Below are 13,817 nucleotides of genomic sequence, written 5' to 3' on the forward strand. Positions count from 1 at the left end.
TATAAGGCCAGTGGGTTTTGTACAGATGTAAATTTGTGTGTATAGTATGTACAGTATGAGTGTGACCTTATGAAATGTAGTTTTCACAGAGCTGTGTGTTTCTCTGGTTTTCTTGCTAAACAAACTAATTAATTGGTTTGTTAAGTTAATTTTAACACAATTATCAGCACACTAAGGTTTAAAAAAAATTATCCGGCCCGCACTTCATGGCGTTATTTACCATCCGGCCCACAGCCTAAAATGAGTTTGAGACCCCTGGTTTAAGGCAACTGGTTTCCTTAAATGGTTTGCGTTAAGCTAACTGTTAGGTTTTACAGTGGTCCTCTTTACGGGGTGGATCAGAACATATTCGGGACGAGTTTGTGTACTGACAATTTTACGGAAATGTTCTGGGACCAAATTGCTTTGATAATGGAGTTTCACTTTATTTTGATTACCCAACTATTATATGACTATATTCATTGCTAAATAAATTCCTAATTGGAGACAAATATAAAATATGACTGAATAGCTGCATTTCTACAATTTCATTGATAACTGAATAAAGGTGCATACTGTACATGCTGGCACGTGTCATTGAAAAGACCAAAACCACTACAACTGGTATTCATTATCAATCTTAGCTTTAGACAATCTGTCCACAGAGTGTCTGATGCATATGTCACAAGCCAGGGGCTGGCTGCTAGTGGTTAAGCCACGCCCCTTCTCAATTCCCACCTCGAGGAGGTCCCCAAAACCAACCCAATGACCAAACAACAACGAGGAACAGGTAAGTATAAAAAAATATTCTTTATTTGTTTAAATATTTAAAAGATACTGGGGATTGGGAAAAAGGGGAATTAAAAACTAATGCCCGAATCTGTCCTCCAGGGGGCCACGAGCAAGCGAGTGACAGGGGGGTGGGGGTTGCGTCGGAGAACGGCTCCCGCCTCTGGTTCCCTCTGCCCGTGGCGCGCTCCTCTTCCTTCTCTGGAGGCAGAATAAATCAAATCAGTGTTGGTATAGACTTTTTCTTATCCGTGTACCTGTAGCTAGCTCGAGGCGGTTCACCGCCTATCTCACACAGCTCCTTGCTTGTCGACTCACTCTCCTTCCCTGTTCTCTCTTTCTCCACAGACTACCGCCGGGACACGAGGACACGGTGGATCGACCTCCGAGGGTTCTCTCACCTCTTCACCGACTGCGGCTCTTGGTAAGTATAGGTTTCCTTCCTTACCGTTCCTTTAACACTCACACGGGTTCTCTCTACTCCTCCACAGATAACTACTGGGGACACAAAGGCACTGTGAATCGGTTTCCAATGGTTTCTCTCACCTCGTCGCTGACTACAGCTTCTGGTACGTTGGGCTTTCCTGAACGGCTTGATATCTCAGCGGTCACGCTGACTCTGTCTCTCTCTCTCCACAGAGGACTCTGCGCTGACTACAGCTTTGGGTAGGTATGGCTCTCTCTTCACCGTTCGGTATCTCAGCATTCACGCTGGCTCTTTCTCTCTCTCTCCACAGATGACTGCTGGGACACAAAGGCACAATGAATCGGTTTCCAATGGTTCTCTCACCTCTGCGCTGACTACAGCTTTGGGTAGGTATGGCTCTCTCTTCACAGTTCGATATCTCAGCGTTCACGCTAGCTCTTTCTCTCTCTCTCCACAGGTGACTGCTGGGACACAAAGGCACAATGAATCGGTTTCCAATGGTTCTCTCACCTCTGCGCTGACTACAGCTTTGGGTAGGTATGGCTCTCTCTTCACAGTTCGATATCTCAGCGTTCACGCTGGCTCTTTCTCTCTCTCTCCACAGGTGACTGCTGGGACACAAAGGCACAATGAATCGGTTTCCAATGGTTCCCTCACCTCGGCGCTGACTACAGCTTTGGGTAGGTATGGCTCTCTTCACAGTTCAGTATCTCAGTGCTCACGCTGGCTCTCTCTCTCTCCACAGATGACTGCTGGGACACAAAGGCACAATGAATCGGTTTCCAATGGTTCTCTCACCTCTGCGCTGACTACAGCTTTGGGTAGGTATGGCTCTCTTCACAGTTCAGTATCTCAGTGCTCACGCTGGCTCTCTCTCTCTCTCTCCACAGATGTCTGCTGACTACCGCTTTGAGGTAGGTATGGCTCTCTGCACAGCTCTCACAACACACTCCTCTTCCCTGTTGATTTGGCAGTTTTAACAGGTCATATGTTACTTTAACAGGGTGGCGGACTTACGATAACTGGCTGCGCGATGCGTCAGCTAGACAGTGGTTTCCTATGTGACGCCGGGGGCCAAAACCCTCTCGGCGAGCTCGTTGGTCTACAGAGGGGCGAGAACGTCACGCCGGCACACCGGGTCGAGCGCTGCCCTTTCCTCGAGACCCGTTGGTCAATCGAAAACTGGACCGGGGCGCCCTTTCGTCGAGACCTCGGGGCGGCGGATCTCCTTCGCCTCCAACTCTGTGATGATAAAAGGACACAGGTAAGGTAGCAATATTATAGGTAATACTCACACACCGTCAATAGCACAGTTCTTCACCGCCACTCCTAAACTCAAGTCCGCCGAGCGTTTGGCTGGGAAAATACTTCGAGACGCCACTCCGTGATTTTAAGACTGAAACACACTCACAGCATATTCATGTACAGGTTTTTACTCTAGAACCGTTCTTCCTCTTCGTCGTCTCAAGAACGAGTGACTGGAGGCGGGGGTACGTCAGACAAGACAACAGCAATCTCACTGCAATACACAGCATTACACAGCACCACTTCAAGTGAAAATTTCTACATCCAAGACTCACCCACCACGCTCAGTGCTTACAATAGACGCCCGTCTTCCTTCACCTCACTCTGGACGAAGAATATGGAGATGGTAACTTGGCCTAGTGTTTGTTCTCGTCACTGGAGCTGTTTCAGCACAAAGACCCTTTGGCTCACCCACCGCGCTGGTTCAGGGGTAGGGCCACCCACTCTCTTTCGAAAACACTCAAAGAGATATACAGGTCAAATACATGCACAACACATCCATAAGGAGACTCAGTTACTTACAGCTGCTGTACTTTCTTCGTCCCACGCTCCCCAAGATTGATCTCACACTGCTAGGACTCCAGAGGCATAGACAAGGTGGTTTTCAGCCACCAACACCACTTTTCCACAAACGTATACTCACAATGGTGCGTCTTTCCTTCCTTCGTTTCTTTCATCCAAGGTCAGTATTCGTTTAATTCTTCTACCTATAAGGTCTTCGGTATCTTCATCAATATAAGTCTATAATCCAAACGAGAGAGAGAGCAATACAGCAATCCAAAATAGCGTACCCGGTGAGCCCAACTCAACGCTACGATACACACCACCAACAGGAATAATAAGCACGGTGCAGTGTCCCTTTAACTCTCTCACAGCCCCGTCCTCTTTCGCCTCTCTCGGCTGCCGTACTCTCTCCTCTCGCTCTAAGCGCTCTGTGGATCAACGGCACCCTCCGGCTCCTCCGAGGACGGAGCGTGTGGTTTGGGTCTGCCCTAGGCAGTAGTGGAGCTCGTGCCCGAAACAACAACAACTCGTTTGGGCTTTCCTTGGACCTTTTATGGGGCTTGTCTCTCTTCCCTCCTCCAATCACGAGTTGCCAGCTTAATCTGTCACACCTGTGGCTCATCTGCCCGTGATCTGTGTTGCCAGGGAGACCAGGAAGTGAAGGGTGCGTTAAAAAAATCTGCCCGGGCGGAACCTCTCCTCTCCATTTTTAGTTCCGCCCTAAGTCACCTTGTGACACATACACAACCAGGAAACACTGGTGAAAATATAAAGTATATTTGAAGAGTTTGGTTCCTACTGTGGCCCTGAAGTGCAAACCACAACAACAAATTACTAAACAACAACAAATTAAAAAACACCACAGCAAATTAAAAAACACTACAACAAAATAAAAAACACAACTACAAATTAAAACACACTACAACAAATTAAAAACACAACTACAAATTAAAAAACACTACAACAAAATAAAAAACATAACAAAAAAAAAAACACAACAGCAAGTTACAAAAACACTACAACAAATTTAAAAACACGACAACAAAATAAAAAACCATAACAAAATAAAAAACACAACAGCAAGTTAAAAAAACACTACAACAAATTAAAAAACACTACAACAAAATAAAAAACAACTACAAAATAAAAAACACTACAACAAATAAAAAAACACAACTACAAATAAAAAACACGCTAGCACCAGAGTCAATCGGAGTTAACGGAAGAAAGCACCTATGCCCATATTTTGTGCAGCTTACGGTTGCAATAACCAACGCAGTATTGATTCCAGATCACATGGGATTACATTTCACAAGTAAGATTGAACAATCATTTTGGTTAATTTACGTTATTATTTATAATATTATGTCAATGTTCAGCAGGAACTGGTACTCTCTCTCATGATCTCTCGCTGTTTTTCTTCACATTTGAAGGTTTCCCAGTGATACAGGCATGAGATGGATGTAAATGATGGATAAGTCTAGAGTCTAGAAAACACTTATAAAAAGTTATAAAAAGAGTTATAAAAAGTAAAAAGAGATTAATGAAATGCACTGGATGAGACTCAGTGCTCCAGCATTGTGTTGCAGCACAAAAGGTTGTGGGTTCAATTCCAGGAAACGCACATACAGTAATGATAAAACATATATGGTTTGGATAAAAGTTTCTGCCAAATGCATAAATGTTAACAAATAAAATATGTGTAAAAGTATAAGTCGTTTCTCAGCAATTATCACCTCATCCATACTGAAATGCAAGGTGATGAATGAGATCTTTCTTACATAGACATCTATAAATAATCCATGTGCATTATATGTTGTATGTTCTCCCTACTTTATACGAATGTGAATGTGTGCCACATGGTATTATAAATAAACCATTTAATGTGTTGTCTCCGAACAGAGTCATTACATCTGTGCAGATATAGTTCATAAACGGCACATGATTAAATATTCAAGCAGAAAACAAATGCCTTATGGAGCCGGATGAGAACACAGAAGAACAGTTGTCCATCATGCATCGCCAAAGTGACTGACAGATTCGAACGTGTCTCCGCAGATGTGCGTCCGATTCATTTTCCATGTCGTGGATATAATTACGAGATGTCAGCATCGCTTAGCCATGGGGCTGATGGGTAATTTCACTCTTTAACACGTTTAAAAGTGGACGTTACATTTGCATGGTTAATCAAGCCGAAATGAAGTGAAGGAGCAGGGCGGCGTTCCAGCCGTCGATCTCACGGGAAGTATCTCATATTTAATGTGTTTTCACATGCTGCCTTTCGTTGCCTGCAAGTTTGTGTGGGATTTGTTTTTTTAAATGATATTCCTTTGTGGAAAAGCATTTAATAAAACTGACTAATTAAGTATGCAAATGAGCGCAATATAAGGGGAAATGCGTGGCCTTAATGTGTTAAAAGCCTTTGGAAAACAAGTTAAAAACCCTCCACCTTTGTGAAAGGAGAATATTAGTCATCTCAGAGGATTTATATATTACAAACAGAATAAATGAACAAATGTATTAGCATAACAAAACATAAGCAACTACATTGTACATTTGCTAAGTGACAAATTATAAGTGTCTGTATGGATTAAATATTAAAAATGTGCTTTAAAATCATGATACATTTTTAAACCCTCTATTTGGATGCACACACAAATGCAATTATCCTCATCTGTTTATCCTACTTTTGAATTTGCTGTCTGAATCCCATACAATGCAATGCAATGCAGGCACACTGATTCGATTTAAGAAATACACCCTTTGGATGAAGATTTATGGCATTATTTACTCATCCCTGTTTCAAAGCCTGTTTGTTGTGATCTTCTGTGAAACACAAAAGGAGTTTTTTCGTGAAGAATCTTCACACAGCTCTTTCCAACATTACTTCACAATGAGCACATTTGTCCAAAGATGACAAATGAGAGCCAATGCTGTTTAAGAGTCTGCCTTTAATTTACACAAACTGATGGTTTGGCATAAGAAATGACTTGAGTTTTATGGTCGGAGGTGAAGAGACACGTTCACTGTGAACTGTAACCGTGTGGCGAATAACTGCATGGAAACAGGATAGAGGTTTGGGATGATATGAGGGTGAGTAAATAATGACAAAATGTTAATTTTAGGGTGAACTCTTCCTTTCCTGAAAACTTTCCTAAGTAACCGTATGCATTGAGGTCACCCACAGTTAGCAGACTCACTGACTCCCTTACAAATAATGGGATACAATAGGGGTGTAATGAACCAGTGTGGTGCAAGCACATTAAGGGCCCTATCTTGCACCCAGCGCAATTGACTTTGTCAGTGGTGCATGTATCATTCGTATTTTGCACCGGCGCACAGCGGGTTTTTCCCTCCACAGACGCACGTCGGCAAACTAGGGAATGAACTTGCGCTCCCTGGGCGGTTCAGCGCAAAAAAGGAGGCATCCCTGATGCTATTTTGCAGTTTCAAAAAACAATTGCTCCACTGACCAAAAAAAAAAACTAGTCTAAAGTCAGTGTCGCATTGCGCGTTGTTCATTATGCTATTTTAAGGGCGCATGCTTGACCATAATGTATAGCGTGCACAACACGCGCACATCTACACAGATGCAACAGTTATTTTTGCAAATCATAAATTGTTACAATAAAAAATATTAACACATGAGATAAGGGGAATCATAGTGGTGAGCATTGTGGTGATAGTTTTTATTTATTGTGTGGCTGCGTTAAAAAATTCTCATGCAAATAACGATTCAAATATTTTCATAAGTTTTTGTGTGGCTGTATTACGTTTATTTTATGTAAATAATAATTAAAATGTTTTCATAAGAAACCTTAATGTATATGAACTTGATTTGTAGGTGTTCTTTGGGGTTGGACCTTGCTTGCGTTTCTTGAGTCCGATTTCAAAGCCCCCAAACCCTTTCAGCGGTGAGGGTGGACGCAGCGATGTCCTCTGCTGGCGTCTGTGTAGAGGCAGATCCACCTCCCGTTACACGGCGTGCCCGATTTATGCTGGCAAGCTTGGGATTCCCCCATCTCCTGACATCATTGTAGCGCTTGGCGCAACGTCCTGGGGATGCCAGCTGATGAGACAATTGTGGCTATTTCCTCTCATGCCTGTTTAACCGACGCTGATTTGGGCGGGTTTCTCCAATCCCCATACAAAACAACTTCTCTGTCTTTGACTGCTCTTACAAGAACGTCGGTCTCCTCGGCTGTGAACCGCTCCTGGCGTGCACCTGGTAAATCCGTCATAATAATAGCAACCCGCCATGGAACTTGCGCCCTTGCGTTTAAAGGAAATGTTGGATAGCGTTCTGATTGGTTTATTTAACGTTACGCCCAAACCACACCTATGAATAATGAACCTACTTCAGACCAACCCCTTATTGATTTGCGCCTGTCGCAAGAGTTATTTCTCCCGCCGGGAAAATAGCAACAGCGCCCAAGATCCGCCCACAAAGTCACTTGCGCATTGCGCTTCGCACTTGCGTTTCAGATCGTTAAAACAGGGCCCTATAAACCAATCTTTACGCATGCGTTAAGTTTCTGTGCACGTGCAAATGCTCAAGCATCCTATAGAGGACAAACACAGAGCTTCAAAAAGAGAGATTGATTCAGTCATGCAACAACAAGGAAGATTTTTCGAATCTGGAATTAGCCAGGAAACAAGTTTGCTGACTCCGAAATGTGCGCTTGATAAAAGTTTTAAGAGGGTCAGGCTGTATGGATCTTGATGCTAGTCAGAAAATTCCTATCTTGACTTGATCTACAGTATAGGCACAAGCGGGTTGTGATGTCTATATGTAGTACATAGTGTGGTACATAATATATATTTCACAGCGCAGCACGCATACAGATGTACTCCTAATTCAAAACAGTCCAAGGTGCTTGCTCGTGGGCCAACAGGAAAATGCTGAAAAATGAAGGGAAGGAGAATGTAAGCAGAGAGAGAAACAGATAGGCTAGTAAACATAAGGTCATGAAGTGTGTTCAGATTAGAAACGTAACATAGTAAGGGTTAAATTAGAGGAATGTTCATAAGATGAATATGTAACAGCTCTGGATAGTCTCTAGTAAAGTACTATTCTGTTAACAACATCAGGCTTATGGGATTGAGTTCCAGTGAATGCTTGGACTGATAAAATGTAAATACCTAATGTCTGCCAAATGTGTAAATGTAAAAATATCAGGACCAAAACAGTGTCCATGTGCAACATCAGCCTCAAAATAACTTTCATTGAGATTAATGGGAATGCTGACGGATAGCTTTCTCTAGATATATTATAAAGGAATAATTCAAGCCAGAATGAAAATAAGCTTATATTTTACTCACCCTAGTGCCCCATTTTAAAGCTCCAAAAAGCGCCAGAAACCAATTGCTTCACTTTAGAAGACATTTAGTAACTGTATAGACTAGTTTTTGATGGATGGATGAGCTTTTTGGAGCTTTGAAAATGGGGCACTATCCAATATAATATAGCCATTAGAAAGCTTTAAAAAGCCAAAGTATTATGTAATATAACTCCAACTGAGTTGGCTGAAAGCAAAAAGACATATACACATATGGCTTGAGGGTGAGTAAAATATGGGCTAATTTTAATTTCTCTATGAACTTTTTCCTTCAATAGTCATAAAAATGGTCTATAATCCCTAGCTGTCACTGGGGCAGTAGGCAAACCTTTCATAAGGTCCTAATATGAAGAGCTCTTTTCCAAAACGCTATATATCCATTTTAATAGTTTTAATGAAAAGTCATTTTTTTACCTAGACCCACACATTTTGTTTATATTCAATTTATGCTGTTAATATGGTCGGTTGGCTCAGTCTCAACATGCTACAATGATTGTTAAATGAAACAACAATAGTGTTGATTATAAATGTACATTTTATTTTTATGTTTTTTTCAAAGCGCTATAAATCCATCATTTTTTGTTGTTCAAAAATTGTTGGTTTATGTCTTTTCTTGTAAAAAACAAACAAAAAAACACAACAAGAACAATAACATGCAACATATGACAAAATAATTAAATGCAAATGCATGAAATTATTAACCTACTAACACACTTTGTACTTCGTGATCAACAAACAAACAAAAACAAAATAATACTTTGATGGCATTGATAAACCTGTGGTGGTTTTCTTTGGTGGGGAAGAAACATAAGCCATCAAAATTGAATAATTTATGTGAGAGGCACTCGGGCAGAGGGAAAATGTAGACTGTTGCTTGTTCTCACACGACAGCATCAAGCTTCTGTCATGCTAACACATTGACCCCAGAGGATCTTATGAAAAACTTTCCATTATTTTACTCAAAGTCAACGATAATCAAGCAGGACCAAAACATTTTACAGCTGATCGCTGTCAAAAAAGTTCAGCGTCGACGTCCCAAGGATGACAGCAGCAATGACAGTGTTCTTAATATGACAAAGTGAGTTTTTTGAATGTTTAATCAGTGTATACCACTAGTCAACTAAATGAATATAATATGGCAAAGATGAATGCACATTTATATATTGATTCAATAGATTTATAGCATTTTGAAAAAAAAAACTTGTGTGTGGGTGTGTTTGCGTGCGTGCGTGCATGCGTGTGTGTGTGTGTGCGTGTGTGTGTGTATATATGGTTTTACTAAAAGTAGTTTTTTTTCTCACATTCCTGCCTAAACAGCTCATTATGTTTGTCTTTATTTCCTCAGGTGTCAATCGCAGATTATTCAGGAGCTTTCACACCTTCTTACATACATCCTTTCTCAGCAAAAAGTGTCTTAGATATTGTAAATCAATATAGTCTTAGGCAGAATGATTTTCCCAAAATTTTAAAGAAAAAACTCTACTAGATCCAATTATGAAAAGTATTGGGAAAACATGTTTAGTATAGGTTATGTGAACTTATATCAGTGACTTAAAAATGTAGATTTTTCAAAAACCACGCATTATTGTCTCAAAAATACAAACATGTACAAGTTGCTCATATAATATTGTAGCTCAGTTTGTGCTGAACACAGTGTTATTGCCATTATTATGTTTAAGCAACTGAAAAAAGCACAAATGTCAGTGCAGGTCAAAACTGCTCAAGGATGCAAAATCAGCTAAGACCCAATACTATGGAAGTGAATAAGGCTCACAAAGGTTTGGTTACAAACATTCTTTAAAATATTTTCCTTCATGTTCATCAGAACAAAGACATTTATACAGGTTTGTAACAACATGAGAGTAAGAAAATGATAACAAAACATGTTTGGGTGAACTATCCCTTTAAGCTACTGATATGCACTTTTTGGTACCAGTATGTACTTTCAGAAACTAATATGTACATTTGAGGTACTACTATGCACTAATATGTACTGATTGGTACCAGTATGTACTTTGAAGAACTAATATGTGAATTTGAGGTTCCAATATGCACTATTATGTACATTTGAGGTACTTATTGAGGTACTAATATGAACTCTTTACCTGTCCCTTACAACAAAACACATGAATGTCCAGCCCAGTCTCACAAAATTTCGTTATATAGTCACGTATTTTTTTTTATTCTTTTTCGTGCTATTATCACGAAATTTCGTGTTTTTTCGTGATCGTATAACGAATTCCTGTTTTCGTGTGATTATCACGTATTGGTTACTCAACTGTTTTGTCCTATTTTCTTACCATTGTCGCTTCGGTTTAGGGTTAGATTTACATAAAATGACATCCCTAACCAAACCCAACTCTAACCCTAACGCCAGGCGACATATAAAAAAATAAATCAGAAAAAATAGTATAAACCAATATATAAAGTGACATTCTAATGCAAGCACCAAATCTAACCCTAAACCGAAGCGACAATGGTTTAAAAATAGGAAAAAGCAGTTGAGTAACCAATACGTGATAATCACACGAAAACAGGAATTCGTTATACGATCACGAAAAAACACGAAATTTCGTGATAATAGCACGAAAAAAGAATCAAAAAAATACGTGACTATATCACGAAACTTTGTGAGACTGGGTAGGAATGTCATGGTTTTCACGTTATCACTCACAAAACGAAAAAGTGTAAAATAGAAAATTCTTTCCCTTCTTGAAAGGGTTCCGCTCCAGTGATAGCTATGCACCATTATCTGACCATTTTTTTCTCTCACTGTGCAACTGTTTTTTTATTATTGTATCATTGACATTATACTGTACATAACAACGGTTAACGTCTCAGTTACGGATGTAACCCTCGTTCCCTGAAGGAGGGAACGGAGACGTCACGTCGTGACCGACGAATTGGGAACTCGCTTAGAGAGACCAATCTGCTTCGTATACTACTAAAACGCCAATGAACTTGGCCTTGAGATATTTGCATAATGCTGGTGCCGCCCCGCCAGGGGCCTCATTTATAAAACTTTGCGTAGGATTTGCGTCAGAAGTGGCGTACGGATAAAACATAGGACGAGCGTACGCACAGAAATAATCGGATTTATAAAACCGTGCGCACGCACATCCTACGCATTTTTCCCTTAATAAATCACAATCAATTCTAAATGTAGCGCAGCTTTTGCGGCTTCATGACACGCCCATAGTTGTCCATAAATAGTCCGTGAAACGCCCACAAGTTAATATGCATTGATTGCGAAATGATGGCAAACACAGAGAGGAAATCCAAAAAACGTAACTTCACTCAATGTGAAGTAGAAGTTATCGTTGGCGAGGTGGAAAAGAGGAGAAAAATGTTGTTTGGAGGGCACAGTGTGGGCATTACTAATGCCAAAAAGGCACTTGAGTGGCAAACGGTGGCAGACGCTGTAAATGCTGTAGCCTCACAACCTCGGACCGTGGCCGAAATAAAAAAGAAATGGTCGGACATCAAAGTCGAGGCAAAAAAACGTCTCGCGCTCCATCGCCAGAGTGTGTCTGCCACGGGTGGGGGAAAGGGGACACCGGAGCTGACCCCTCTTGATGAGAGACTGGCGGCAATTATTGGGGAAGCCCTATTAAGTGGAGTGGTGACTGAGGCGGAGGGGGACACTGACGCGCCAGATGCACCGGGTGACACAGGTAAGAGGAATAAGTAAAATGAATGCAGTCAAGTCACATGTACGCAGGCTACACAATTACAGTTTATTAATATAGAAAATTTTTATTTCAGTTGCTGGGTGTTCCAGCGGGGCCAGTGGTTACGATGCTGCAGCTGAGCAGCCGTCTGGACCCAGCGTCTCCACGGCACGCGGCTCTCAACCCTCCAGCAGTGGACGTGTCCTCACCGATGCAGTCCTTGAAATGCAGAGGGAAGTCATTGGATCAATCAGAGAGGTGGCCAAGGAGTTGGGCGAAATCAAGACTGCGCTGACTGAAATAAACTGCACGATGAGGGAATTCTTAAATAAATAATATTTTCCACACCTTTTGTTGTTCTTTACAAGCGACGCATCACTTCCAAACGCAGGTGCACAGCAGCAGCATTTGGCTCAAATGCCTGGGGATGGGGTTCAGGGTCGCGGCCAACACAGCAATCGGCGCCAGGAGGTAGAGGCACGTTTTTAAGCTGTGCCACATTGTGTAGCACAGCACATGCCATCACGATTTGGCACACCTTTTCAGGCGTGTACAATAACCTCCCTCCAGTGCAGTCGAGGCAGCGCCATCTGCCCTTCAACAGGCCGATGGTGCGCTCCACTACAGCGCGAGCTCGGCTGTGGCACATGTTGTAGTGCCTTTCCTCTGCACTATGTGGGTTGAGGAAAGGCGTACGGAGCCACTGTTTGAGAGGATATCCACTGTCCCCTGTAAGGATAGTGAAAGGGTTAAGACATTGAAGTACATTAAAATGTGAATGTCTATAATCAAACGTACCTAGAAGCCAGCCATCACGTATAGCACCAGCCTCGAGTCTGCGTCCAACACTGCTGTGTCTTAAAATAAATGAGTCATGGGTTGACCCGGGCCACCGAGCTACTACATTAGTGAGCAACATGTGTGCATCACAAATAATTTGGACATTGATTGAATGAAAATGCTTTCGATTAATGAAAGCATTTTCATTAACGTTCGGTGCCCTTATGGCAACATGAGTGCAATCAATAGCACCGAGGACATTTGGGAAACCATACATGGCTGCAAATTGTGCTTTCTTGTTTGCCTGTTCACCCGCCGTGTATGGAAACTTTATGGAATCATGGGACGAAGCTATTATGCCTTTTAATACGTCTGGCATTACCCGGCTAAGGGTCGGCTGAGATATTCCTGACCTGTCAGCCAATTCCCTCTGAAAAGTGCCAGTCGCCAGGAATCCTAGTGTTGTTAGGACTTGAAGTGGGACTGGCACGGCGTGGTTCCTCCGAGTGCTCCTCTGTAACGCCGGGCCCAAAAGCCCGCAGAGGTCCAACAGGACGGCTCGAGGAAGTCGGAACCGGCTCATAAGCCACTCGTCCTCGTTTGCCAGCAAGTCTTCTTGCTGTCTAAAGATGCGGTCACTCCGAATCCTTCCATTTGCCACATCTTCTAAGAGCGCAAGGTCAGCCATTGTGCGTCATTACGCATTGTGATAGGGCATTTTATTTTCATCCATTTAATTGCATCTGACAAGCTACAGATGTCGGTAATAATCGACGTGGAAATGGGACATTGTAATTTCAAAAATAAATCAAAATAATCAAAAATAAAACACACTAAAGGCATATGCATGAATACCATAATTCCGTAGATTATGAAGATATGGTTTACTATGAAAACAACTTTCCCCAGTGGACAATTAATACATCTATCTATCTATCTATCTATCTATCTATCTATCTATCTATCTATCTATCTATCTATCTATCTATCTATCTATCTATCTATCTATCTATCTATCTATCT

At 41.6% G+C, this 13,817-nt stretch overlaps 1 protein-coding gene across 1 annotated transcript; it reads left to right on the forward strand.

Annotated features, from left to right (window-relative positions):
* The first annotated feature begins 11,596 nt into the window (after nucleotides 1–11,596).
* Nucleotides 11,597–12,378, forward strand: LOC135753714 (nuclear apoptosis-inducing factor 1-like). The gene is made up of 2 exons (XM_065271681.2): nucleotides 11,597–12,017; nucleotides 12,109–12,378. The coding sequence occupies exons 1-2, from the start codon at nucleotides 11,597–11,599 to the stop codon at nucleotides 12,348–12,350; spliced, it is 663 nt and encodes a 220-aa protein (XP_065127753.1). The 3' UTR covers nucleotides 12,351–12,378.
* The last annotated feature ends 1,439 nt before the right edge of the window (nucleotides 12,379–13,817 follow it).

Source organism: Paramisgurnus dabryanus, chromosome 19 (genome assembly GCF_030506205.2).
Source record: "Paramisgurnus dabryanus chromosome 19, PD_genome_1.1, whole genome shotgun sequence".
Classification (NCBI taxonomy): Eukaryota; Metazoa; Chordata; class Actinopteri; order Cypriniformes; family Cobitidae; genus Paramisgurnus; species Paramisgurnus dabryanus.